The 25150-nt window shown below is 43.2% G+C and overlaps 1 protein-coding gene across 9 annotated transcripts in view; it reads right to left on the minus strand.

The window, feature by feature from the left end:
- The window catches only part of arfgef1 (ADP-ribosylation factor guanine nucleotide-exchange factor 1 (brefeldin A-inhibited)), a 280401-nt gene that overhangs the window by 14830 nt on the left and 240421 nt on the right, over window positions 1-25150 (minus strand). For 6 of the 9 annotated variants that reach the window (XM_038809540.1, XM_038809538.1, XM_038809539.1 and 3 more), the window contains 5 exons: window positions 23901-23973; window positions 9159-9315; window positions 7416-7555; window positions 6730-6898; window positions 868-1006 (listed from right to left, as the gene is read on the minus strand). In XM_038809540.1, the coding sequence (XP_038665468.1) occupies window positions 868-1006; window positions 6730-6898; window positions 7416-7555; window positions 9159-9315; window positions 23901-23973 (678 nt within the window). The remainder of the gene's footprint in view (window positions 1-867; window positions 1007-6729; window positions 6899-7415; window positions 7556-9158; window positions 9316-23900; window positions 23974-25150) is intronic. The other 3 variants (XM_038809541.1, XM_038809535.1, XR_005462112.1) reach the window with 2 other exon arrangements.

A 25150-nucleotide genomic window follows, 5' to 3' on the forward strand; every position in this document is an offset into this window, starting at 1 on the left:
CCAGAGCATGGAGCTTATATAGTTGAATGGTGGGGTGAAAGGACAGAGACATGTATAAGAGGCCATAGTTAGAGGAGTGGCAAGTTGTTAGATTGGGCAACATTATCGAACAAGATAGGGGCAAAGTCACAAAGGGATTTAAACATGAAGGTGAGAATTTAAAATATAAGGGGACCAGCAGCCAATGTAGGACTGCAAGGACATCAGTGATGAGTGGATAGACTTTGATGAGAGATAGAATACCGGCAACAGAATTTTGGGTGAACTGAAGTGTAGAAAGCATGGAAGATGAGGGACCAGCTAGATGATCATTGGAACTGTCAACCTGAAAGTGACACAGACATGGCTGAGAAGGAAAATCACACAGGAGTATTTAAGATGCAATGAGCCTGTGTGATCACCATGAATATGCACCTGCACTGTGAAAGATAGATACTTTGGGATGATGAAACCAGTCCCAGCAGAGAAAACATCTCTGGAAACATAAGGTAGTGAAAAAAAATGAACATTAGAAAGAATCGAAAATTCTAAGAATGTAGAACAAGTGATCAATATCTGAAGGGAAATTAATGAAGAATTAAATTAAAAACATTAAAATATCTTCCTCTTTCGGTCATTGATCAACCTATGGTTACAATCTGAGCAAAAATGTGTCTGTTAATCATCCCAGAAACAAAACCTCAACAATATAAAGGAAATCTGAAAATTAAAAATATACTATCTTAGGGATATTAAAAATAAAATTGTTCAAGGTTTGGTGATTTTCCCTCACTCCCCATTCGCTCTCAAAAGTTCTTTCCTCAGGACAACAAGCCTCAAAGTTGACAGCTGTGCTTTCCAGTTACAGTCACAGGAATTGCTACTTACTTTAGTAATCGCTGCTGAACTTCCACCCAAGCATCACGACGATTTTTATCTGTGTACATTCGGAATAAAATTCGCAGGCCACAAGCAACACTACTGGTTTCTTGTTTCAAAAGATTAGGCTTTGATTTACCTTTGAATCCTGCATGGATAGAGGAAAAAGAAACACTTGTTTCAAACAAAACTTCTGAACATGTCAATGGAAAAAAAAAATCAGTCCTGAAAGGAATATCAATTATTTCCAGTAATTTCCAATTAATCTCAATTAACATGTGCATCATACCAATCAATGGTCAATGTTTCTTTTACAAAGGTCAGTTCTTGAGGATTTTCCTTGCCTGGTTGATGCTTTTCAATTTCAAAGCTGATTGTTTTAAATTAACAGTTTCCATGTTGACTGTTCAGAGAAATATGTCAGTGCACTGTGACTTGACATAGTCATGTGACGTCTCATCTTTGGTGAATAAAGGTTTTAGGGCTGTTTTTCCTGCCAGATGGCACATGGTGTCAGGACGGTGTAGATGAATTGAGTGGATTTTGATAGTTGTGACAGCCAGTTGTATTAAAAAAAAAGAGAATGATTAAAACTTTAGCCTGCAAATGTGCACAGGACATTGTCTGCTGGGTAAGCCAGTATGGCTTTGAGCATTCCAGTACTGCTCCCATGGAGTTCAAAAGGAATTGGCAATTCTTCCTGTCTCAATGACAGAATTATGAGATTGCTGCAGAGTTAAATAAGAAACTTGAACAAATATGAGCAGCAACTCTATGACCAGTGTTGGGGAAAGAGTGTTACAATCTTTATTGGCCTCCAGGCCTCACTGAGGAATATAAAAGCCAGACTTGTTAAATTTTGGAGGCCTTGAAGACCCACTTTGAACCCTCTACTAACATTATCTATGAACACCATGGGCGCGATTCTCCCAGAGGGGGAGAAATCGTAAGACTGGCGTCAAATCCGGGCGGGTTTGACGCCAGCCCCCCCCTCCCCGACCGGGAACCGATTCTGGTCCCCGGTCGGGGCTAGCATGCCGCCGCCGTAAACTCCGGCATCGCGGGCTTAATGAATTTCGTTAAGACCGCTTGCCAGAGTTTGCGCCGGCTGACGCATCATATGACGTCAGCCGCGCATGCGCGGATTGGAAGACTCCAACCCGCGCATGCGCGGATGACGTCATCGCGCATTTGCGCGAAACCCGCGCATGCGCGGGCTGGGATGCCCCTCAGCCGCTCCGCGAAGTGATACAGCGGGGCGGCGGAGGGACAAAGAGTGCGCGGGCATCGGACCCGCTGCCCGCGATCGGTGCCCACCGATCATGGGCCCATGGCACCCTTGGCACGGCCGTGGTACTGCCGTGCCAATCGGTGCCATGGTTTTAAAAATCGGGACTTTACGGCCGTTTTTACGAACGGCCAGACCAGGTGTGTTTGCCGTTCGTAAAAACATCCGTAAAGGGCTGGGAACTCGGCCCATCGGACAGCTGAGAATCGCTGCCGGCCGTAAAAAAACGGCGGCAGCGATTCGTATCGGGAGTCGGGCGTGGGGGGGGGGGGGGGGGGAGAATAGCGGGAGGGCGTCGGACGAGCGTGGCCGTAAAATTTTACGAGCCACGCTATTCTCCGCACCGTCGTGAGTGCGGAGAATTGCGCCCTATATGTTTAGCAATACAGCTCAAGAGTGAGAATAGTTTGTGTTTGTACTGAGATGTCCAGCTGAATCCTCAGCATTTGAGCAAATGAAGGATGATCTGCTCAAACATAGGATCATCTTAAAAACAAGAGATCCTGTCATGAGAGTATGTCTGTTGAGAGAATCATGGAATCCCTACAGTGCACAAAGAGGCAATTCGGCCCTCTCAAAGAGCACCCCACGCAAGCTCACTCCCTGCAACCTCGTAACCCGACCTAACCCCTGGACATTAAGGGGCAATTTAGCATGCCCGATCCACCTAACCTGTACATCATTGGACTGTGGGAGGAAACCGGAGAACCTGGAGGAAACCACGCAGACATGGGGAGAATGTGTAAACTCCACCCAAACAGTCACCCAAAGTCGGAATCGAATCCGGGTCACTGGCACTGTGAGGTAGCAGTGCTAACCACTGTGCCGCCTCTAGAAGGGAAACTTACTCTAAAGAATGCCATTGACATTTGCAGAAGCTCTGAGATGGTGACTCATCAACTGAAGAATACTGATAAGGTTTTTAAAAATGGAATTCATGGAAGGTTTAGAGGAGATGTACGAGGCAAGTTTTTTTTTTTTACACAGAGGGTAGTGGGTGCCTGGAATCCGCTGCCGGAGGACATGGTGGAAGCAGGGACGATAGTGACATTTAAGGGGCATCTTGACAAATACATGAATAGGATGGGAATAGTGGGATACGGACCCAGGAAGTGTAGAAGATTTTAGTTCGGGCAGCATGGTCGGCACGGACTTGGACGGCAGAAGGGCATGTTCCTGTGCTGTACTTTTCTTTGTTCTTTGAACGTGGCTGTCATTGGCTAGGCCAGTATATTTTGCGTATCCTCAATTGCCCTCGAGAAGATGGTGGTGAGCTGCCTTCTTGAACCTCAGAAATCCATATAGTGTAGATTACCCTACAGTGCTGTTAGGGAGGGAGTTGCTGGGAGGCAGTTCAGGCCTTCCAATCATTTACAGAAAGGCCAGCAGAAATATCAAGGCCAAAGTACTGGATGTAACTATTGTAGAGGATATCACAAGTAATAAGTAACAAGTAACAAAAAGAAAGCACGTGCACCATAGGAAAACTGCACAAAATTAAACCACTTTATACACAAGTGCATTGCTTGAAAGAATAAAAGCAAGTATCTAAAGATGGTTGCTAGAGGGATGTTGCATGATGATTCTGACAAATCATCATACATCCTGAAAAGTTTGGTGCCATCAAGTCTCAAATTTAAAAATAGCTTGTGACTATTGGAACGATGACTGCATTAGAAGAGCATCAAGTTAAGGCGAAATGCCAGACAGACACTAGTGCTATGTGCAAGATAATGGGCTTCATAGACCTGTATCAAGTTGCTCAGTCCAAAGATGTGTGTGTTAGGTGAACTGGACATTCTGAATTCTCCCTCAGTGTACCCGAACTGGCGCCGGAGTGTGGAGACTAGAGGATTTTCACAGTAAGTTCTTTGCAGTGTTAATGTAAGCCTACTTGTGACACTAATAAAGATTATCATAATCATTATTAAGTATTGTAACTAGTTAAGCTATAAATTGAATACAGAGTGCATATCTCACGGTACTAATTTAAACTGCTGACTCAGTTTTGTGACAGAAGCGTAACACCCACCAACCAATCAACTACCTGCTCACCTAATTAATATCTCAACAGCTTTCAAGTATTCCTGTCTCTCGCTCCCTCTCTTGGGCTACACTTGGTCTTGTAAAAGACCGCGTCAGCACCTCTTCCTTCATTCTTAGGATCCCCTCATTCACCCAATACCTAAGTTAAGTACCCTGACGCAGCTGTACTCTTGTCAAGCTAGTTTCCATGCTACCTATCCGCTCGTGAGCAAAAGCCTCCTACTTTTATAGGAGCAAGAATTCTAAAGACTGAAGGCAGACCCTGCAGATCAGGTAACCAGTTCCAAATAGTCATCTAATTAACTCTGTAGCTGCCACATAAGAACATAAATAAGAACATAAGAACTAGGAACAGGAGTAGGCCATCTGGCCCCTCGAGCCTGCTCCGCCATTCAATTAGTATTCCATCAGACCCTAGCCCATTCACTTAACCTATCCAAATCCCTCTGCAGACTTCCAGTATCCTCTGCACTTTTCGCTTTACCACTCATCTTAGTGTCATCCGCAAACTTGGACACATTGCCCTTGGTCCCCAACTCCAAATCATCTATGTAAATTGTGAACAATTGTGGGCCCAACACAGATCCCTGAGGGACACCACTAGCTACTGATTGCCAACCAGAGAAACACCCATTTATCCCAACTCTTTGCTTTCTATTAATTAACCAATCCTCTATCCATGCTACTACTTTACCCTTAATGCCATGCATCTTTATCTTATGCAGCAACCTTTTGTGTGGCACCTTGTCAAAGTCTTTCTGGAAATCCAGATATACCACATCCATCAGCTTCCCGTTATCTACTGCACTGGTAATGTCCTCAAAAAATTCCACTAAATTAGTTAGGCATGACCTGCCCTTTACGAACCCATGCTGCGTCTGCCCAATGGGACAATTTCTATCCAGATGCCTCGCAATTTCTTCCTTGATGATAGATTCCAGCATCTTCCCTACTACCGAAGTTAAGCTCACTGGCCTATAATTTCCTGCTTTCTGCCTACCTCCTTTTTTTAAACAGTGGCGTCACATTTGCTCATTTCCAATCCATGCAGGCATCTTGTTATCACCATCTAACACAAATTACTGAGCTAACCATTGTGTTAAAGATGCACTCAAACTGGCCTTCATGCTACATTTCATTTGCAAGACAGCTATTAACTCAGAAACTGTTCAAGATCGAGGCCGAATAGGTGTTAAAGTAGTTTTGCATCTATTTATAAGTGTATGTATTAATATGAAACACCATACATGTGCTACCAGGCAGCAACAAATGAAGAACTCAGATTACAAAACCAGGTTAGAGCAGATTACATTTGTTGTCTTAATCTAAAATTGAGGCAATTGTTTGGAGATCACCAAAGATTATTTTAAATAATTGAGATCTTCCATGGCATTGCTCATGATGAGTCAGGGGATACTGGTGTAGATTTACACCCTCTTCCAAGAACCTGCTCGCCACAATTTCCTGATGAAAGTGGATGAACGATTTGTCAAGCTTCACTGACAGATATTAAGATTCAGTCTGACCCACTTCCCTTTCAGTGTAAATGTAACTTATGCCCAATCCAGTACCTGGAATTTTGGGACCATAATATATGTAGTTTGGTAGCTTGATAGTTATTCTATTTTCTATCTTAACTTTCAAGATTATTATTTGAAGTCACAGGATGCCTTCAATGTACAACCAAGTTTATGCAAAACACACAATGGATGACTTGTATTACAATTGTGTTAAGCTTTTTGGTCATTGTTGTTCGTCATTGTGGGCAACAATATATAGAAAATTCATATGCCCATAATTGCAGTCACTTTTTAAATGTCTCGTGTGCAGGAAAGGTATGCACTGCATATATTACAAATTTCAACACAAATAAATCTCATGACTTGCTTATTGATGGAGCAGGCCCAATGGAGCATACGGTTTATATAAAATAGTCTGCTCTTATTAAATTACAGGGAGGCAGTGGCATGGTGGTATTTTCACTGAATTGATAAACCAGAGACCCAGAGTAATGTTCTGAGGATGGTGAAATTTGAATTCAATAAAAATCTGGAATTAAAAGTCTAATGATGACCATTGTCGGAAAAACTCATCTGGTTCACTAATGACCTTTAGGGAAGGAAATCTGCTGTCCTTACAAAGAACCTCAGCAATGTGGTTGATGCTTAACTGCCCCCTCAAGGACAATTAGGGATGGGCAAAACATGCTGGCACAGCCTGCGATGACAAGTCCCATGAACGCATAAAAAAAACTGTTCTTACTACAATTGCAATTGAATGTGATTGAAATTAATTTCACAAAGAATTGGAGAGTAAACCCAATAACTTACTATTTCATCATTGTGCAAATATACTGTGCCAGAGATGCCGAATAGTATATTTCTTTTCAAACATTTGACATTCATAATTGCTTTCAGCATTACATGTCATGAATAATTAGGATGTAGATGAATTTCTCAAGCCATTTCTACTGTTCCTGTGATGGTGATCATACACAGCTAATCTCAAGACATAATTATTAGACACATATTACACACCTGCTTTCCATAGTGCAGTCCTCTGCTCATTGTTAGAATTGAAGGACCTGGCAAATCGATGAGACTCGAGCAAGCAGTCCAATAGCTTGAAAAGCTGTTTTGAAGTTAGGTAGTGATACATTCCCTGGTCTTGATTTTCAACATGCACATCAGTGCCGATTGCATCTCTCTGTAAATGGTAAAGGAAACCAATGAACTTGTGTATTCTCATGATCAGTCTGACCTTGCATGTTAACACAACACTTTGCAAGTTTTTGAAAAGCAACACAAACTAAGAATGACATGTACCAATGACTGGAGTGGTCATAGCCTCCATTAGACACTACTAAGTCACCCCACAGACATAGAAACTAGAGCCATGATTTATTGAAAGTGGCAAAAATGTAGTATGCTATCCCATGAAATCTGTACTAGCACCCAAAGAGCAGGTCATGCTAAATATCCAGGTTAAAGTCGCTGCTTGGAAATAAAAAGCATACTTTCATATTACATAATTTCCATAAAAGTGAAATATTAAACTATGGTGTTGCTTTAAAACCAGAGAGGTACTAAAAAGATAATGTTTCACAAATAGTGAATTTCTTTAACATACTTTTTTGCAGGCCAGTTACCATGAAATTTTCAGTCACCTTTACACCGATTTAAAAACTTTTCACTTCATGATTAGTACATAATCTGGCCTATACCTGAGCTGCAGCCAAGTTCTCAGCGTCCTCCTTTTTGCTTGTTGCAGGAAAGAACACAATATTGTCGATTGTCTGAATTAACTCTAGTTGGACGACACATTTAATGAGAAGTGCAGCGAACAACTTCTGCTCTGATACTTCTGAAAGAAAGGTTTATTTTATCAATCACCATTTCCCTTTTGGAACTCATGCAACTGAAAGTGCAATCAGTTTCTTATAAGAGCTGGCTCTGTGGATTATTTAACAAAGTGAATTGTTCAGAAAGCAGTAATATAAGACTTAGCTCAAGGTAAATTCTGTGATAATATGATCCTTGGTCTAAAACAGTTGCAGCTGCATACTGAGTGTAAATCGATTGTTCTAAAAAAAGCTGTAATTGTAGTTCATTATCTTTAGGGGCATGCATACTTTATTACTGTAACCTAGTCAAAGTGTTCTTCTCGCCTACCCAATGTTGTTTTTTGCCCATTCCTCAAGTATGAGTCCAAACAGCTGGGCAGTAAAGCAATTTATTATTGAGAAGTAGAAAGTAATACATACAGGTTGGATCTTGACTTTGACAAAATCCTAAATAGTATATATCAATAGGGTTAATGCATAGCCTAGTTGTAGCTACGCAGCTTGTGCACTATTCCTATACATCCGGCCCACTTGAAATTCACCAACTTAGCTTAGCACTTAACTGAAATTGAACCTCATACCTTTCTAAGAACTTTACTCGAGGAAAAACTCTTAATTTACATAAACATACTGCAATAATTGTTTTACACAGAGCATATTCAGGGATTTTGTTTTGTTAAAGTAGATAATTATTATGGAAATGGGGGAAATACACCTGGTAAGAAAAGTTAAATGGAAGGAAAATTAGCCCAGAAAAATTACCTGCAAGAGTATTTGGAGAAGTATGATTATTTAAATTGGACAATACGGAATCCAATATTTAAAACCCTCAAAGTTACTCAGTTAGACAGACCCAGGACGCGATTCTCCGAAACGGAGAGAAATATCCGACGCCGGAGTGAAACCCGGAGAGTTTCACTCCGGCATCGGAGGCCGCTCCTCGCCCCCTATTCTCTCCCCCCCCCCCCCCCCCCCCCCGGGGGGCTAGGAGCGGCGGTGCGCAAATCTCGGGCGCCGGGCCTTGATGCTTGCATCAAAGCGGCGCGCCGAGAATGACGCGGCCGGCAGCGCCTAAGTGACGCCAGCCGCGCATGCGCAGGTTTGCCGGCTCCAACCCGCGCATGCGCGGTTGCCGTCTTCCCCTCCGCTGCCCCACAAGACATGGCGGCTTGATCTTGCGGGGCGGCGGAGGGAAAAGAGTGCGTCTATTAGAGATGCCGGCCCGACGACCGGTCACCTGATGAGCACGCCCGTGGTGCTCGATCCTCCCTCCGCCCCCCCACAGGCCCCACACTTGCGTGTCGCGCGCTGTTCACGCCGGCAGCGACCAGGTGTGCTTGGTGCCGGCGTGAACCGGTTGGGTTCGTCAGGCCGCTCGGCCCATCCGGGCTGGAGAATCGCCGTTCGCCGTGAAAAACGGGGAACAGCGATTTTCCGAGCGGCTTCACGCAAAACGCGACACACCATTTTGGGGGGGGGGGGGGGGGGGGGGGGAAAAGAGGAGAATCGCGGGGGTGCCAGGGCGGCGTGTCGTGATTCGCCCGGCCCTCCAGCGATTCTCCCACCCGGTGTGGGGAGCGGAGAATCGCGCCCTCAGTTTATTTTTCCTTGTCAAATACTTACTTGATGGTGTCTTAGCTTTAGCAGCATCATCACTAACATTGGATACGAGACTAAACTGACTCTGGCGCCAATCTGAAGGATTCCTCTCAGCACTGGTCACAGACTGTTGGTCATCAGCCTTACTCAGAATGTCTACTGACTTTTGAGAAATAGCATCCTAAAAAGGCAAGTAAGTAAACAATTTTAAATAAGTATTTTACAATAAGGAATCAAAGAAACTGTCATTTCAAACTTCAATTTAATTTTTTATTTTTCAACAGTTTTATTTCAAAGAATCATAGAATTTACAGTGCAGGAGGCTATTCTGCCCATCAAGTCTGCACAGGCCTCTGGAAAGAGCACCCTACCTAAGCCCACACCTCACCCTATCCCTGTAACCCAGTAACACCACCTTTTAGACACCAAGGGGCAATTTAGCACTGTGGAGGACGGTTCACCTGACCCAAGACTCTCCTATCACTGCAACCGGTCCACAGCAGATGCTATCTCCCTGGCTCTACAGTCAACACTCGAACACCTCGACAACAAGGATACCTACGTGAAACTGCTGTTCATAGACTACAATTCTGCCTTCAACACCATTATCAAGACAAGACTTATAACCAAACTCTACAATCTTGGACTTGACCCCTCCCTGTGCAGCTGGATCCTTGACTTCCTCACCAACAGACCGCAATCTGTCAGGATAGGCAACAGCACCTCGTCTACTCCCTATACACACACGACTGCGTGGCTAGATTTAACACCAACTCAATCTATAAGTTTGTAGATGATACAACTATGGTGGGTCGTATCTCAAACGACGAATGGGACTACAGAAGGGCTATAAATTACTTGATTACCAAAACAACATCACTCTAAATCTTGGAATGACCAAGGAACTGATCATCGACTTCAGGAAGCGGAGCACGACAACCCCCCCCACCCCACCCTGACGCATCAATGGATCCGAAGTAGAGTTGGTCGATAGCTTTAAGTTCCTGGGGGGGCACCATCACCAACAGTCTGTCTTGGTACACTCAGGTTGATGCAGCAGTCAAGAAAGCCCAACAATGTCTCGACTTCCTATGGAAGCTAAATAAATTTGGCATGTCTGCATCGACCCTCACAAGCTTCTACAGGTGTGCCATAGAAGGTATCCTATCCGGCTGCATCACATCTTGGTATGGCAACTGCTCTGCCCAAGATCGCAAGAAACTGCAGTGTGGTGAACTCAGACCAACGCATCACACAAGTTTGCCACCCGCACATTGATTCTGTCTACACCTCCCGCTGCCTCTCAGAGACCCCTCCCACCCAGGCTTTGCCTTCTTCCAGACCCTTCCATCAGGCAGAAGATACAGAAGTCTGAAGACCCGTACATTCAGACATAGGAACAGATTCTTCCCCACAGCTACTAGACTCCTTAACAACTCTCCCACGGACTGATCTGTTGCCTGTAAGAACACTATTCATGACGTCCTAGCTGCTCTTGCTCATGTATTTGCTTTGTTTGGCCCCTTGTTCCGCGCTGTAACCAATCACCGTTTGTTGATGTACCATCTGACAATGTACTCTGCCGATTACTCTTTTTTTTGTCTATGTACGCACTGTGTACATTTCCTTGCCCGCAGAAAAATACTTTTTACTGTACTTCAGTACACGTGACAATAAATCAAATCAATCAATCAAGACTCTGGCCTTTTCAGCAGTTTATATTAGCTTTCTGAGTTTTGCAGCCAATCCACCGTTCAACACTCAATTGGAAGATCACACAGAAGTAAGCTCCATCCAGATTCAACATTGGCCTGTCTAACCGGACTCTACTGGAAGATTTAATACCCTTGTGTACAGACCTGACACCATCTCTGCATGTCTACTTCACCTTATGTAGCAATGCCACCTGAAAAAGTGAATCTCACAACACTAGTCTCCAGCCATCTGGTCATCGAATGCTTACATGAAAGGCATCCTTACTGGACTCAAACTCATGTGAACAAATATTCTTTTTTTTCTGTGGTCCTTGTATTATAAATCTCCACTCCCCTCTACTCTGCGAATGCGGAGAGGTTAAGTTGTGTAGACTCCTTTTCGTGGTTTTTTTTGAATGTGTACAAATAAACTAACCTCTTCAGTTAATTCTACCTAGAATTTGCTGTGGGGATACAAGTAAAACTTGGATCACACAAAAATGATGGGGCTGGGAAATAACACGTCACTGCTTCTCCTTCAAAATAAATACATCTTCTGTTTACAGACACATGGTAAGAGGAAAACAGTGGTAGTTGAACTGACCTCCTCCTGCCTGCACCAGAAATTCAGAGTTCAAGTCGAGAAAAATTAATTCAAATTGAAGACACAAAACAGACCTGATACAAAAGAGTCAATTGGAAGCCAAAAGGAAAATCTGGTGACTGGAACGATTAAGAAAACACAAACTTACCACAGCAAATTCCCTTTCCCTAACACTATGAAAACGGCAACTTTCGATGTACAGATGTGCGTGAAACAAGGCGACCTAAATGGTGAGAGAATAGTATTCCTAAGCCTAGAGTAACTGAAAGCTGTAGTTTGTGAGGGAGAGTTGAAGAGTTTGAAAATAAGCAAACTGATTCCGTTGCTGGTAGAGCATTTAGAACTCGCGTATCTGACAGAGCCTGTAGATGGGGGCTTCAAATAGGACTTAGAATCCTTTCCCCAGCCAAATTAGAGCCACGGAATGCAGTTAGATTTTCAGGACAGAGAAAAGAAGAGGTAAAGGGAAGCTCAGGAGAGAGGGGACGCTCGGGACAGAAAAAGAAATATAGGAGTACATTGTTATTATTGTCGGAGTAGATGGTTATTAATATATACAACTGATGTGGTCATCACCGAAAACACAATGCGCTGTATGTGATTAAGACCCCATCAGTGAGGGATAAACCCAATCAGTGGGGGTAATGTCCACTGTGGGATATTACAACCAATCTATGTGAGAAACTGATGCTCTCACAGTTGTTATAAAAGTTGTGAAAGTTGTAAGCATTGAAGAGAAAGAAGTGAGACCAACTTGTAATGTTGAAGACTGAATAAAGTTTTGGACAATTGTACCACAACTCCAGCTCAAGTCTCGTGAATATAACAGAGAGAAAGGGAGAAAGGAGAACTTCAGCTTTGAGAATTGGAAATGAAGCTAGCAGCTCAAAGGGGAAGAGATACCTGTCAGTTGAAAACTGCAAGGGAAAACCACTCTCTACCCGGTTGCACCCACTATCCCCCCACCCCAAAGCCACTCACTGAAGGCCTCAGATTTGCTCGATTAATTCCCAAATTCAAAGAATGTTACATGGAATCATTTTCATCACTTTTGAGAAAGTAGCAAGACAGCAAAAATGGCCTTTAGATGTCCATGTGTTTTTAGTTCAAGGGCAATGGGTCAGAGAGAGCCCAAGAGGCCTGCTCCATGTTGACTCCCAATAGGTCCTTTAATTATGAACACACCAAGGCTGCCATCCGAGTTAGTCCAGGAGGCGTTTTGCCAGCATTTCCAAACACTCATATTCCAAACGTAAGAAACCCACACAGACCTACATCGGGTTTGAATGGCTGAAACAAACTGCGTTCCACCATTGCACCCGTTCTTTACAAAACCTATATACCAAAATGGGATTGTGTAACTTGATATTGTTGGAGGAACTCAAAAATTATTTCCTCTCCAACCTATGGGTGTACAAAGAATCCTCACAGCCAGGGGTTCAGCAGTCACAGCAAACAGCTACAATCTCATCCACAGCTCTGGACACTCAGACAGACCCTTACTAAACCATCCCATGACCATTGGAAATATAAGTAGGGTGACAAGCTAGGAAAGGCCCTCTACCCAGTAAAAACACAAATAAGGGTGCACAAAGCCCTCCCACAGTGTCACGGGTAGGCTTACATTACACTACAATGAACTTACAGTGAAAATCCCCATGTCGCCACACTATGGCACCTGTTCGGGTGCACGGAGGAAGAATCCAGAATTTCTAATTCACCCAACAAGAACATCTTTCTGGACTTGTGGGAGAAACTGGAACACCTGGACGTAACCCACCAGACGTGGGGAGAACGTGCAGACTCCGCACAGGCAGTGACACAATCTGGGAATCAAACCCAGGTCCCTGACGCTGTGAAGCAACGGTGCTAACCATTGAGCTACTGTGCCGCCCAGGAGGAAAAAAGATGTGGGAGATGCCCAATGTAGTCGAAGAGCCTGAAGGAAGGCAAATTATTAAACGGTTACGGAAATGCCTAAAGTAAGGCTGGTAGGAACTTGCTTTCAAAATTCAAATAAGGGCGAAGGAAGTTTCCAATCAGACAGATAGTGAGTGAGACAGCTCACCCAGTTGAAGAGCCACAAAGGGAGCTGAACCTCCTCTTAAGGTTCAGAAATGTTTCAGGGCATATGGACCATGTTAGAGGGACGCCCACTCCCAAGCCAAAAGCACAGATTAAGGAGCCAATGATTGGTTTAGCCAAAAGCTTCATGGCAAATTTAAATGAGTCCAGGGAAGTTTTCAAATAGAATTCAGTGTGCAGTAACGTTCCTAAAGACATGGAACAGCTTAGAGGGAAACCCATTTCCAAAGCAAAAGAGAGGCCATGAAACAGCAAAATTGAGTCTGAAGTGAGGCCCAGTTCGAAGCCCCTACTGTTCAACTGACCAATGGAGAAATTCCACAATTAATGCAGATTTTAAAACAACCCGTAAAAGCACACCCAGCTGTATTACTGCAGCCTAAGGAAACTTCATCATCATCCAGGTCCAGAAAGGCTGGGCCAGGTTTGGGAGAAGATCACCCAGCTGTTACAGTGCCAACCTATAGCCCCTATCAACAGTAACTGAAAACCCCCAGTTTGTGCTCGTGCCCAAGCTGGACACAAACAAAATCCATGGAAGGCCAAATCTACAAACCCCAATCTACTGGCAATCAGCCTGACCACAGTACCTGGGTTTGAACAACTGAACCATAAGTTACCAAGATAGACAGGCAAGGTTTAAGTTGGACAGGAGCCACTCAACCCCAAGATCAAAGGACGTTGCAATCACGGACTGAGAAACCCAGAATTTCCCTACAGATAGCCCAGAGCAGCCTGACTGTTATTAACCACCTCAACACTAACAACTTCGACACTAGCCACCTCCACACACTAGCCACCTCCACACACTAGCCACCTCCACACACTAGCCACCTCCACACACTAGCCACCTCCACACACTAGCCACCTCCACACACTAGCCACCTCCACACACTAGCCACCTCCACACACTAGCCACCTCCACACACTAGCCACCTCCACACACTAGCCACCTCCACACACTAGCCACCTCCACACACTAGCCACCTCCACACACTAGCCACCTCCACACACTAGCCACCTCCACACTAACCAACGTGCAAAACTCCAGACCTTGTGGAAGATTTGGACAGGCATTGAGTTCAGAAAGTAGTGGCTTTGCTTATGCCTGATCACCAACAGAGTAAAGTTCAGAACTCTGAGTCACAAATAAATTTCCCAGTAAAGACAGATTTTGAATGCACCCAAGCAGGGGAATAGGAACTTAAGCAGGGCAACGAGGGAAAGAGAAACAAGAGAAACAAGGACAGTAATTTAAAAAAAACAGTAAAATGCAAAAACGGTAAACAGAGTAATCACGGGCAAGGGCAAATAGGGCCCCAGTGCAAAGAAAAGTTGGGATGATTAAAAATGGCAAAAAAACAACCCAGAGGCTTTGTATCTTAATGCACGAAGCACTCGGAATAAGGTAGACAAACTGACGGCACATATCAAGGTAAATGGATACGATCTGATAGCCATTACAGAGACATGGTTACAAGGCGATCAAAACTGGGAACTTGACATTCAGGGATATCTGACCTTTCTGAACTTGACATTCAGGGATATCTGACCTTTCAGAAGGACAGGAGGGGAGGAAAAGGTGGTGGGTTGGAACTCGTAATAAGAGATTAAATGAGGACAGTTGTGAGAGACAATCGAGACTTGGATGATGTTGAGTCCATTTGGGTGGAAATAAAAAGCAGCAAGGGAAAGAAGACATTGGTAGGAGTAATGTGTAGGCCCCAAACAGTAGCCATACTGTAGGAAAGGGGAGAAATCAATAAACAATAAGAGCATGTAAAATGAACAGAGCAATAATTATAGGTGACTTCAATCTTCCTGTTGATTGGATTAATCAAGTTGGTATGGGTAGCTATGACAACAAATTCCCAGAGTGCATTAGGGATAGTTTTCTAGAGTAATATGTCATGGAGCCAACCAGGAGCAGGCTATCCTGGATCTGGTAATGGGCAATGAGGCAGGTTTAATGAATGACCTCAGATTAAAAGATCTCCTTGAAAGTAGTGATCGTTACATGATAGAACTTAATATTCAATTTGAGAGTGAAACATGGGTCGCAAATAACTTTGTTCAATCTAAATAAAGGGAATTACAATGAAATGAGGATGAAGTGGACTGGGCGAATAGAGTAGCAGGAAAGACAGTTAACTAGCAGTGGTAGACATTTAAGGAGGCAATTTGTGACTCTCAGCAAAAATATATCCCAATAAGGAGGAAAGATTCTAAGAGTGGGATAAGCCACCCATGGCTAACCAAGGAAATTAAGGAGAGTATTAAGTTGAAAGAAAAAGCAAATAAGGAGGCAAAGGCCAATGATAGCCCCGATGATTGGGATAAATATAGCATCCAGCAAAGGAGGACTAAAAATATAATAAAGAGATAAAATATACCATGAGGCAAAGGAGCAAGGACTATAAAAACTGACAATAAGAGCTTCTTTAAATATATAAAAAGGAAGAGAGAGGAAAAGAGAACTCAGGCCCCTTAGAAAATGAATCTTGGGAGACAGCTGTGTGGAACACATAATGTGCATCAGTTTTTACAGTGGAAGATACTTCAAACATCCCATTAATATTAAAGAATATAAGGAGCAAGTAAATAACATCACCATCACTAGAATAGTATTATTAGACAAAGTTATAGGGCCAAAGGCAGATAAGTCCTCTGGCCAGATAGCTTGCATCCTAGTAGCTACAGAGATAGTAGATGCACGAGTTGTAATTTTCCAAAAATCCTTTGATTCTGGAGACGTACTGGAGAATTGGAGAACTGCCAATGTGACATCCCTATTCAAAAAGGAAAGGAGGCAAAAAGCGGATAACTATAGGCCTAACATCTATAGTTGAAAAGATGTTATTAAGGAAGTAATAACAGCACATTCGCAAAATCATAATCCAATCAAGCAGAGTCAATATGGCTCCATGAAAGGGAAATTGTGACTGACTAATTTATTCGGGTTCTTTGAGGAAGTCTCAACTGGAGTGGATAGAGGAGAACCAGCAGATGTGTTGTATTTAGACTTTCAGAAAGTGTTCAACAAGATACCTCACAAAAGGTTTAAGTCATAAGATAAAAGACAATGGGGCTGGAGGTAGTATATTAGCATGGATAGAGGATTGACAATTCTAGGACTAGAGGGATTGTCTCAGAATAAAGGGGTGCCAATTTAAGACTGAGGTGAGGACATTTCTTCTCCGAGGGTTGAGTGTCTTTGGAACTTCTTGCCACAGACAACTGTAGGAGCAGAGTCCTTGGGCCGGATTCTCCGGTCCCCCAGCCTTCATAGCGAGAGGATTTGAGTATAGGAGTGGGGATGTCTTGCTGCAGTTATACAGGGCCTTGGTGAAGCCACACCTTGAGTACTATGTGCTTTGGTCTCCGAGTTTGAGGAAGGACATTCTTGCTATTGAGGTTGCCCAGCAAAGCTTCACCAGACTAATTCCAAGGATGGCAGGACTGACATATGAAGAAAGACTGGATTGACAGGTTTGAACTCACCGGAGTTTAGAAGAATGAGAGGTGATCTCATTGAAATATACAAAATCCTAATGGGACTGGACAGGCTAGATGTGGGAAAAATGTCCCCAATGTTGGGGACACCCAGAACTAGGGGTCACAGCCCAACAATAAGGGGTAAGCCATTCAGGACTGAGATGAGAACTTGTGGAATTCTCTACCAGTTGAGGCCAGTTCGCTGGATATATTCAAGAGAGCTGGACGTGGCCCTTATGGCTGAAGGGATCAAGGGGCATGGCGAGAAAGCGGGAGATGGATATTGAATTTGCATGATCAGCCATGAATGGCCTACTCCTGCACCTATTATCTATGTTCTATGTCTCTCGGCGCCATGCCATTTGCTTGCAGCGGGATTCTACCTTCCCGTCATTAGTTAATGGAATTTCCCATTGTAACCACTGCACGCCGCCAGGAAACCTGCTGGTGGGATGCGCTGCCTACGGGAAAAATGAATTGCAACGACCAGATATTGGCCCTTGTGAGGCTGAGATGCTGAGACAAGACAGATTCTTGATCAGTAAGGACATCAAGGGATACGGAGAAAGGGCAGGAAAGTGGATGTGAGGAATGCCGGATCAGCCATGATCCTATTGAATGGCGGAGCAGGCTCGAGGGGCTAAATGGCCTACTCCTGTTCCTATTTCTTACGGTCTTATAGGTCAACTTAAACATGACTTAATTGCAGGGAAGGGCAATGTCTATGCTGACATCCTATCTTGGGTTTAAACTGCAAAAATGCAGCAGGGAACGGACATTGGCTCTGTCAGCTGTGTGTTTGAGTTTCCAGTTTGAATGAGAGAATGATGCCATACCTCTTTACTTTCTGGCTTTCTTTCGCAAGCCACATTGAAAAAAATGAAATAGAATTAATTTGTACCTTCAAGGGAGTAGGTTGGGTTCCCCTGACACAGGCACAGAAACCCAACCCTGTATATATTTAAATACTTAATCCTTATTACTATTTTCCTTCCTGTCTGTAATGATCTATTATAATATTTATTTATTATTTTGAGGTATATATTATAATTAATATATAACTGCAGTAAGGGTTTAAAGACCTGTTTCTTATTATATTTTTCACAATAACAGCAAATTTTATGGGTTTCATTAGTTTTAACTGCGCTTGGACTTCATATCTGACAGTACCTCGGGCACTGCTAGGGGACAACATCAGGGGGGCCCCATCAGGAAGCTCCATGGGTGGTGGTAGGGGTGATGGGGGGTGGGGGAGGGAGGGTTTCCTCTTGCATGTGGCAAGGGAGATGACAATGTGCACGGAGTTTCCTGTTTCTTTTAAACCAGATTTCAGAGCGCCCGATCTCCAAAAGCCTGATATTGTCGTGGGACATGCCTCCAGATTTATAGTCTTCTATCCGCTGGACAATATAGTCAGAAAAGCTGGCCTGCTGTTTTTGCCTGGCCCAATACTTAGAAGGGCGGCACTGTGGTTAGCAATGCTGCCTCACAGCGGCCAGGGATCTGGGTTCAATTCTGACTTTGGGTTGTGGAGTTTGTACATTCTCCCCATGTCTGTGTGGGTTACATCCGGGTGCGCCGGTTTCCTTCCATAGTCCAAAGTTGAATTTTGAAGCCAACTAATTATCTCTGGCTGTTACAGCTACAAAACATTAATGATACTTGCATGGCACATCCTTGTAGAGATCTGAATATCTAACAACCATAAGAAAGAATAAAGACAGTTTCCTTTCCCATTCTAATTTACTTTAATGTAAAAAAATTTGAAACAAAATGAGACAGAGAAGTGGAAGGAGAGGAGAAATAAGTTAAGGGTGAAGGGGCCTTTGGTCTCCTGTAACATGCCCTTACACAAAATAAATAAGGATAGAGTATGTGTATAGAAGGTTAAAGGTGAGACGAGCGAGAAGGGGCATTAATTCAGTAAAAATTGCCATTTGGCAATGTTGAAGATTTACAGGGTCAAATGTCCTCCACACAGTTGCGTCCTATCCACAGTTATTACTCTCTTGTTTAAAAAATAATAATGGATTTGAACATCATTTGAAAAACATGAATGAATTACTATACTGTAACTCAGTCATTTAAGACATGATGGAGTCTATGTCCATATGCAGCAAGACCAGGATAATGTTCAGTCTTGGGCTAAGTGGCACATTCCATTCGCGCCACACAATGACCATCTCCAACAAGAGACCATTTCCACTTGACATGCAATAGCACTACCGCACTGAATCTCCCATCTTGAGTTTACCATTGATCAGAAACTGAACCGCCCCAGCCATATAAATACTGTGGCTACAAGAGGTGAGAGATTGGGTATTCTGCAGTGAATAACTCATCTCTTGTCTCCGCCCCCCCCCCCCCCCCCCCCCCCCCCCCCCCCACCCCCTCCAAAATATGTCCACCATCTAAACCAGGAGTGTGATTGAATACTTTCCACTTGGTTGCATGAGTACAGCTCCAATGACACTCAAGTGAGCTCATCCACAAAAAGAACAGCCTGCTTGATTGGCACCCCATCCACAAACATTTACTCCCTCCACCACAAACATACAATGGCAGCAATCCACAAAATACACTGCAGAAACTCAACAAAGCTCCTTTGACAGTACTTTTCACTCCCACAACCTCTCCCACCAAGGAGAAGGGAACACTACCAACTCCAAGCCAGACACCATCCTGACTTGGAACTATATAGTTGTTCCTTCACGGTCACTGGGCAAAAACCCTGGAACTCACTCCCAACAGCACTATGGGAGTAGCTTCACAGCATGGACTGCAGTTGTTCAACAAGGTTGCTCATCACCACTTTCTCAAGGGCAATTAGCGATGGAGAATAAATGGTGGCCTGGTCAGTCATGCCCACAGGACTTTTAAAAATCTCTTCCATCACCATAAACAGATATTTGGAATTCTCGCAGAAATACTTCCACATGAATAAAAATGTAATCACTTATTTTTAAAACACACTTGTATTTATGTTGCAGCTTCAATGCAGTAAAACATTCCAAGGTGTTTCACAGAGGCATGATCAATCAAGAATTTGACAGTAAGCCACTTGAGAAGATACATCTGTCAGCAACAAAGAAACAATAATTGCCATTGACCTCAAAGAAAGCTGCCCATAAAAGCCTGCTATCCTTTCCTGCCATCATCTAGAATCCAGCATCAAATTAAGGGGATCTCCAAGTGCCCAGCAAGAGTGATGATATTAAGCCACGAACAGCCAATCACACTGAAGTATTCTCACAGGTAGTAAGCCAATAAAAAAAAATCATTAAACCTCTTCAACTTGTATTCACTTAATTTAAAAAATAGCTGAATAAATTAATGATTATGAGATAAGATCATAAGAGTTGAACCACTGACAGCTACTTCTAAATTTCTACCTTAATGCAGATGATGCTGTTAGTTTCAGAGTAATGACAGCAACAGATTAGCTGTCATTACTACTGCACTATCTGTGCAATGGCAAATAATTAAAAATCAAAGAGTCAGACATTTTGATCAAAAAGAGGTAGAGTTTAAGAAATGCCTTAGTAAAGGAAAAATGGGTAAAGAATGGGTAATGAATAAAGAGAACCCCAGAGCTGTGCATCTTGGCAGCTGAAGGCATGTGCATTAATGGTGGAAAAATCAAAGTCAGGATGCTCAACAGGCCTGAATTGGAGGAGCACAGATATTTCGGAGGATTGAAGGGCTGGAGGTTATAGGCAGAGTGAGTGAGGTTGTGAAAGGATTTCAAGATAGGCGTTTTAAAATCATGACAAAAACTGAAACTGTTGGGAAAACCCAACAGCTCTGGCAGCATCTGTGCAGAGAGAAACAGATTCTTCTTGGCAACTGTTTTTGGAACTGTTCCCGGTCAAAGGGGTGAACAGGATTTGGTGCAAGTTAGGACATGGGTATCAGAGCTTTGGATGACCTATATTTACAGAGATAAAAGCAAATTAGTGCGGATGCTGGAATCTGAAACCAAAAGAGAAAATGCTGGAAAATCTCAGGTCTGGCAACATATGTAAGGAGAGTAAAGAACTAACGTTTTACAGAGATTTGGTGACGGAAGGTCAGTCAGAAGTGTGTTAGAATAGTTAAGTCTGGTAGAATAGTTATATCAAAGGCATGGATGCAGATTTCAGTGCACTTGAGTTGATGCAGGGGCAGAATCAGCAATGTCAAGGAGGGGAAATTTGGAAGTCGACGTGATGGTGCAGACATGGGGCCAGAATCACTTCTGAGGCACAAATGTGACGCCAGTGTTGTGAATACTCTGGCTCAGCTGCTGAAGAGAGTGATGGAATTGGTGGCGAGGGAACTGAATAGGTGGCAAGGGAATGGCGATTGTGGCAGGGACTGAAGGCAAATGTTTCAGTTGGAACAATTTTTCTGTTTGTCCAATACTGGATATCAGATAAGCTGTCTGACAATCTGGACATAGCACAGGAGTTGAGAAAAATTATGGTGAGGTAGAGCTTGGTGTTGTCAGCATAGATGCCCTAACTTGGGGCTGTGTTTTTTTGGATGAAAGTGCTGAAAACAGCATGTAGATGAGAAACATGATGAGCCCAAGGATAGATCCATGAGGGACACCAGAGGTAATAGTGTTAGCGAGAATAAGACACAGCAGGTTGGATTTGGATTTGATTTATTGTCACGTGTACCAAGGTACAGTGAAAAGTATTGTTCTGCGTACAGTCGAGACAGATCGTTCCATATATGAAAAAAACATTGGACATATATAAATGAACAGGCATCAGGTGAACATGCTGAGTGTAGCAGTACTCAGTAGAGAAGATGTGTGAAGAGATTAGTTCAGTCCATAAGAGGATCATTCAGGAATCTGGTAACAGTGGGGAAGAAGCTGCTTTTGAACCTGTTAGTGCATGTTCCGAGAGTTTTGTATCTCCTGATAGAAGTTTCGAGAGAGAATAACCCGGGTGGGAGGGGTCTTTGATTATGCTGCCCGCTTTCCCAAGGCAGTGGGAGGTGTAGACAGAACCAATGGATGGGAATCAGGTTTGTGTGGTGGTCTGGGCTGTGTTTACGACTCTCTGTAGTTTCTTACGGTCTTGGGCCGAGCAGTTGCCATACCAAGCTGTGATGCAGCCAGCTAGGATGCTTCCTATGGTGCACCTGCAAAAATTGTTAAGAGTCAATGTGGGCATGCCGAATTTCCTTAGTTTTCTGAGGAAATATAGGCGCTGTTGTACTTTCTTGGCCATAGCGTCAACGTGGTTGGACCAGGACAGATTATTGGTGATGTGCACACCGAGGAATCTGAAGCCGTCAACCATCTCCACCTCAGCACCACTGATGCAGACAGGGGCTTGGATGACACTTCGCTTCCTGAAGTCAATGACCAGCTCCTTAGTTTTACTGACGTTGAGGGAGAGATTGTTGCCGTTACATTATGCCACTAGGTTCTCTATCTCCCTCCTGTACTCTGATTCCCATCGTTGTTCAAGATCTGACCCACAACGGTCAGATTGGAGTTGGAGCCAAATTTTGCCACAGTCGTATGTGTAAAGGGAGTATAGTCGGGGGCTAAATACACAGCCTTGCAGGGCCCGGTATTTAGGACTACTGTTGAGGTGTTGCTGTTTATCCTTACTGATTATGGTCTTTGGGTCAGGAAGTCGAGGATCCAGTTGCAGAGGGAGGAGCCAAGACCTGGAGTTTTGATATGAGCTTGGCTGGGATTTATGGTGTTGAAGGCGGAGCTGAAGTCAATGATTAAGAATCTGACGTAGGAGTCCTTGTTGTCAAGATGCTCCAGGGATGAGTGTAGGCCCAAGGAGATGCCGTCTGCTGTGGGCCGGTTGTGGCTGTCTGTGATTTGCAGTGGATCAAGACATTCTGGGAGTATGGAATTGATGTGTCTCATGACCAACTGTGATTTGGTGGCTATAACTGGGTTAAGAATGGAAACAGGTGAGCTCAGTTCTATCCAACTGGATGACTACGGAGAGGTGTAAGAGCAGGACGACGTTATCAACTGTGTCAAAGGCTGTAAACAAGTTAAGGACAAGAGGGGGAATTGTCTCCCATTATCAGAATCATACTGGATGTCATTTGTGATTTTGATGAGAGATGTTTCAGTACTGTAGTGGGAAGCAGATTGGAGGGATTCAAACAGGAGTTCTGGGAAAGATGGGCTCAGAGTTGGGATGTCACAGCACGTTCAGGGACTTTAAAGGAGGTTGGAGATGAGGTGGTAGTTTGCAAGGATGGAGGAGTTAAGATTTATTTAGTTTTGAGAGGTTGATGCTGGCTGGTTTGAAGGAGAATGGGACAGTTCCCGGAGGAGACAGGACTATATTTAATCTTATATTCATGAAATCATTTTAAATTGACTCTCACACAACATAGCCTTCAAAATTCAAAGATGGCTTCAAAGATCATGTTGATATTTACAAAACTGGCTGACAGCATCATTCCCTTTTGGAATCTGTTATGTATCAGAGTAACACCATTGGCTGGTTTAATGTCACGTGTTACGCAATGTCGTCATTGAAATGAATGAGATGAAAATGGCTTTTTGTCACAAGTAAGTTTCAATGAAGGTACTGTGAAAATCCCCGAGTCGCTACATTCCGGCGCCTGCTCTGGGAGGCTAGTACGGGAATTGAACCGTGCTGCTGGCCTGCCTTGGGGTCTGCTTTAAAAGCCAGCTATTTAGCCCAGTGTGCTAAACCAGCCCCTGCTGGTGCATTTCATGAGCTTTTGTAGAGCTCAGCATTGTACCCCGTTTGAACAGCATCTTATAAATAAACCCCTTGCACTATGTTATACGAACTCGACGTGTGCCACCTCTCTGCGGCTACCACAAAGAATATAACAGAATCTCAAACCAATATGCTATTGAGAAAATAATGCAATGCATACCAACTGTTTTTCTCCAGCATCAGTTTGTAATGAGGGGTCACTTTCAGAGTGCGAGGGTCGCCATGATAACAATCTAAAATACACAAATTATAGCAAAATGAATTTTGTTGCAATGGAAACATGCTACAACTAAAAGATTCTATCAATACAGTCCTCAGAATCCGGCAACATAAATGGGCATTTTTAGCATTTCTATTCAAATGCATTTGAATATGGAATTCAGAATTTAGACAAAAATCCAAATGTGAATGATGAAATACATCAATTTTCACAATTAAATCACAATGAAACAATAATTGTAAGGTTACAGTTCAGCAAAATTATTGTTGCCCATAGAAATGTTACAATTCCTACAAAATTACAATCCTTCAGCAAAGTGAAATGCAAATTTGATCTGTCATTTAACGTGTCTATCAAATTTAATGAATCATATGATCAAACTGGAGATTAGACTTCCTTAAAATGTCATATATATTGCACATAATGCATGATTTTAAAACTGCAACTTTAAACCAGCAAAGAGATGTCATATTGGAGATTGAATGCAATATTCGCAACTCCTCTCAGTTCTGTGGGTAAATGAACCAGCTGGTGTGACATTGCACCATTTAAACAAAGATTCTAGGTCTCAACACTAGTTGTGCTAATGTAGCCCCAATCAGCCAAAGTGATAGTACAGACATAGGCTTTAATATTTCTAGATTAGTAACAGGGAATCACCACAAAAGAAAGTCCTGCAAATAAGTTTTAAAACATTTATTTGAAGTATACTAACCTCATGTACGTCAGAGCACTACTCTATTTTCTTCCTCACCACTCCCATTCTCTATTTGAGGGAGGACAGCTATCCAACAATGTCTACAATAATGCCACAGTTGGCAGCTAAGTGGCACAATAGAGTAACCTGGGCATAAATTATCTATTGATCTGCTGTTAGTTTGTGCAGTGACATGACATGAGTGGTTTCTAACTGCAGTGTCATTCAGATCACTAGCTCAGAGAAAGAAAAATCAATCTGTGTTCCAACACTCAACGAGATTGTGTTGCTACCCCAATGTATTGCAGCACATAGAATTCATCAACTTTGTTAGCATAATTTGGACTGAATCAGGAAACACCTTTCAAATTTGGCGACTGTATAAAACCTCACAGCCTATTTCTAACAAACCAATAAGCTTGGTTGACCATATTGCAAGCAGAGGTTACGGAGCAGCTGTATTCTGCAAAATTTCATAGTTACATTTTTTATC

This window comes from Scyliorhinus canicula, chromosome 10 (genome assembly GCF_902713615.1).
Source record: "Scyliorhinus canicula chromosome 10, sScyCan1.1, whole genome shotgun sequence".
NCBI classification, from domain to species: domain Eukaryota; kingdom Metazoa; phylum Chordata; class Chondrichthyes; order Carcharhiniformes; family Scyliorhinidae; genus Scyliorhinus; species Scyliorhinus canicula.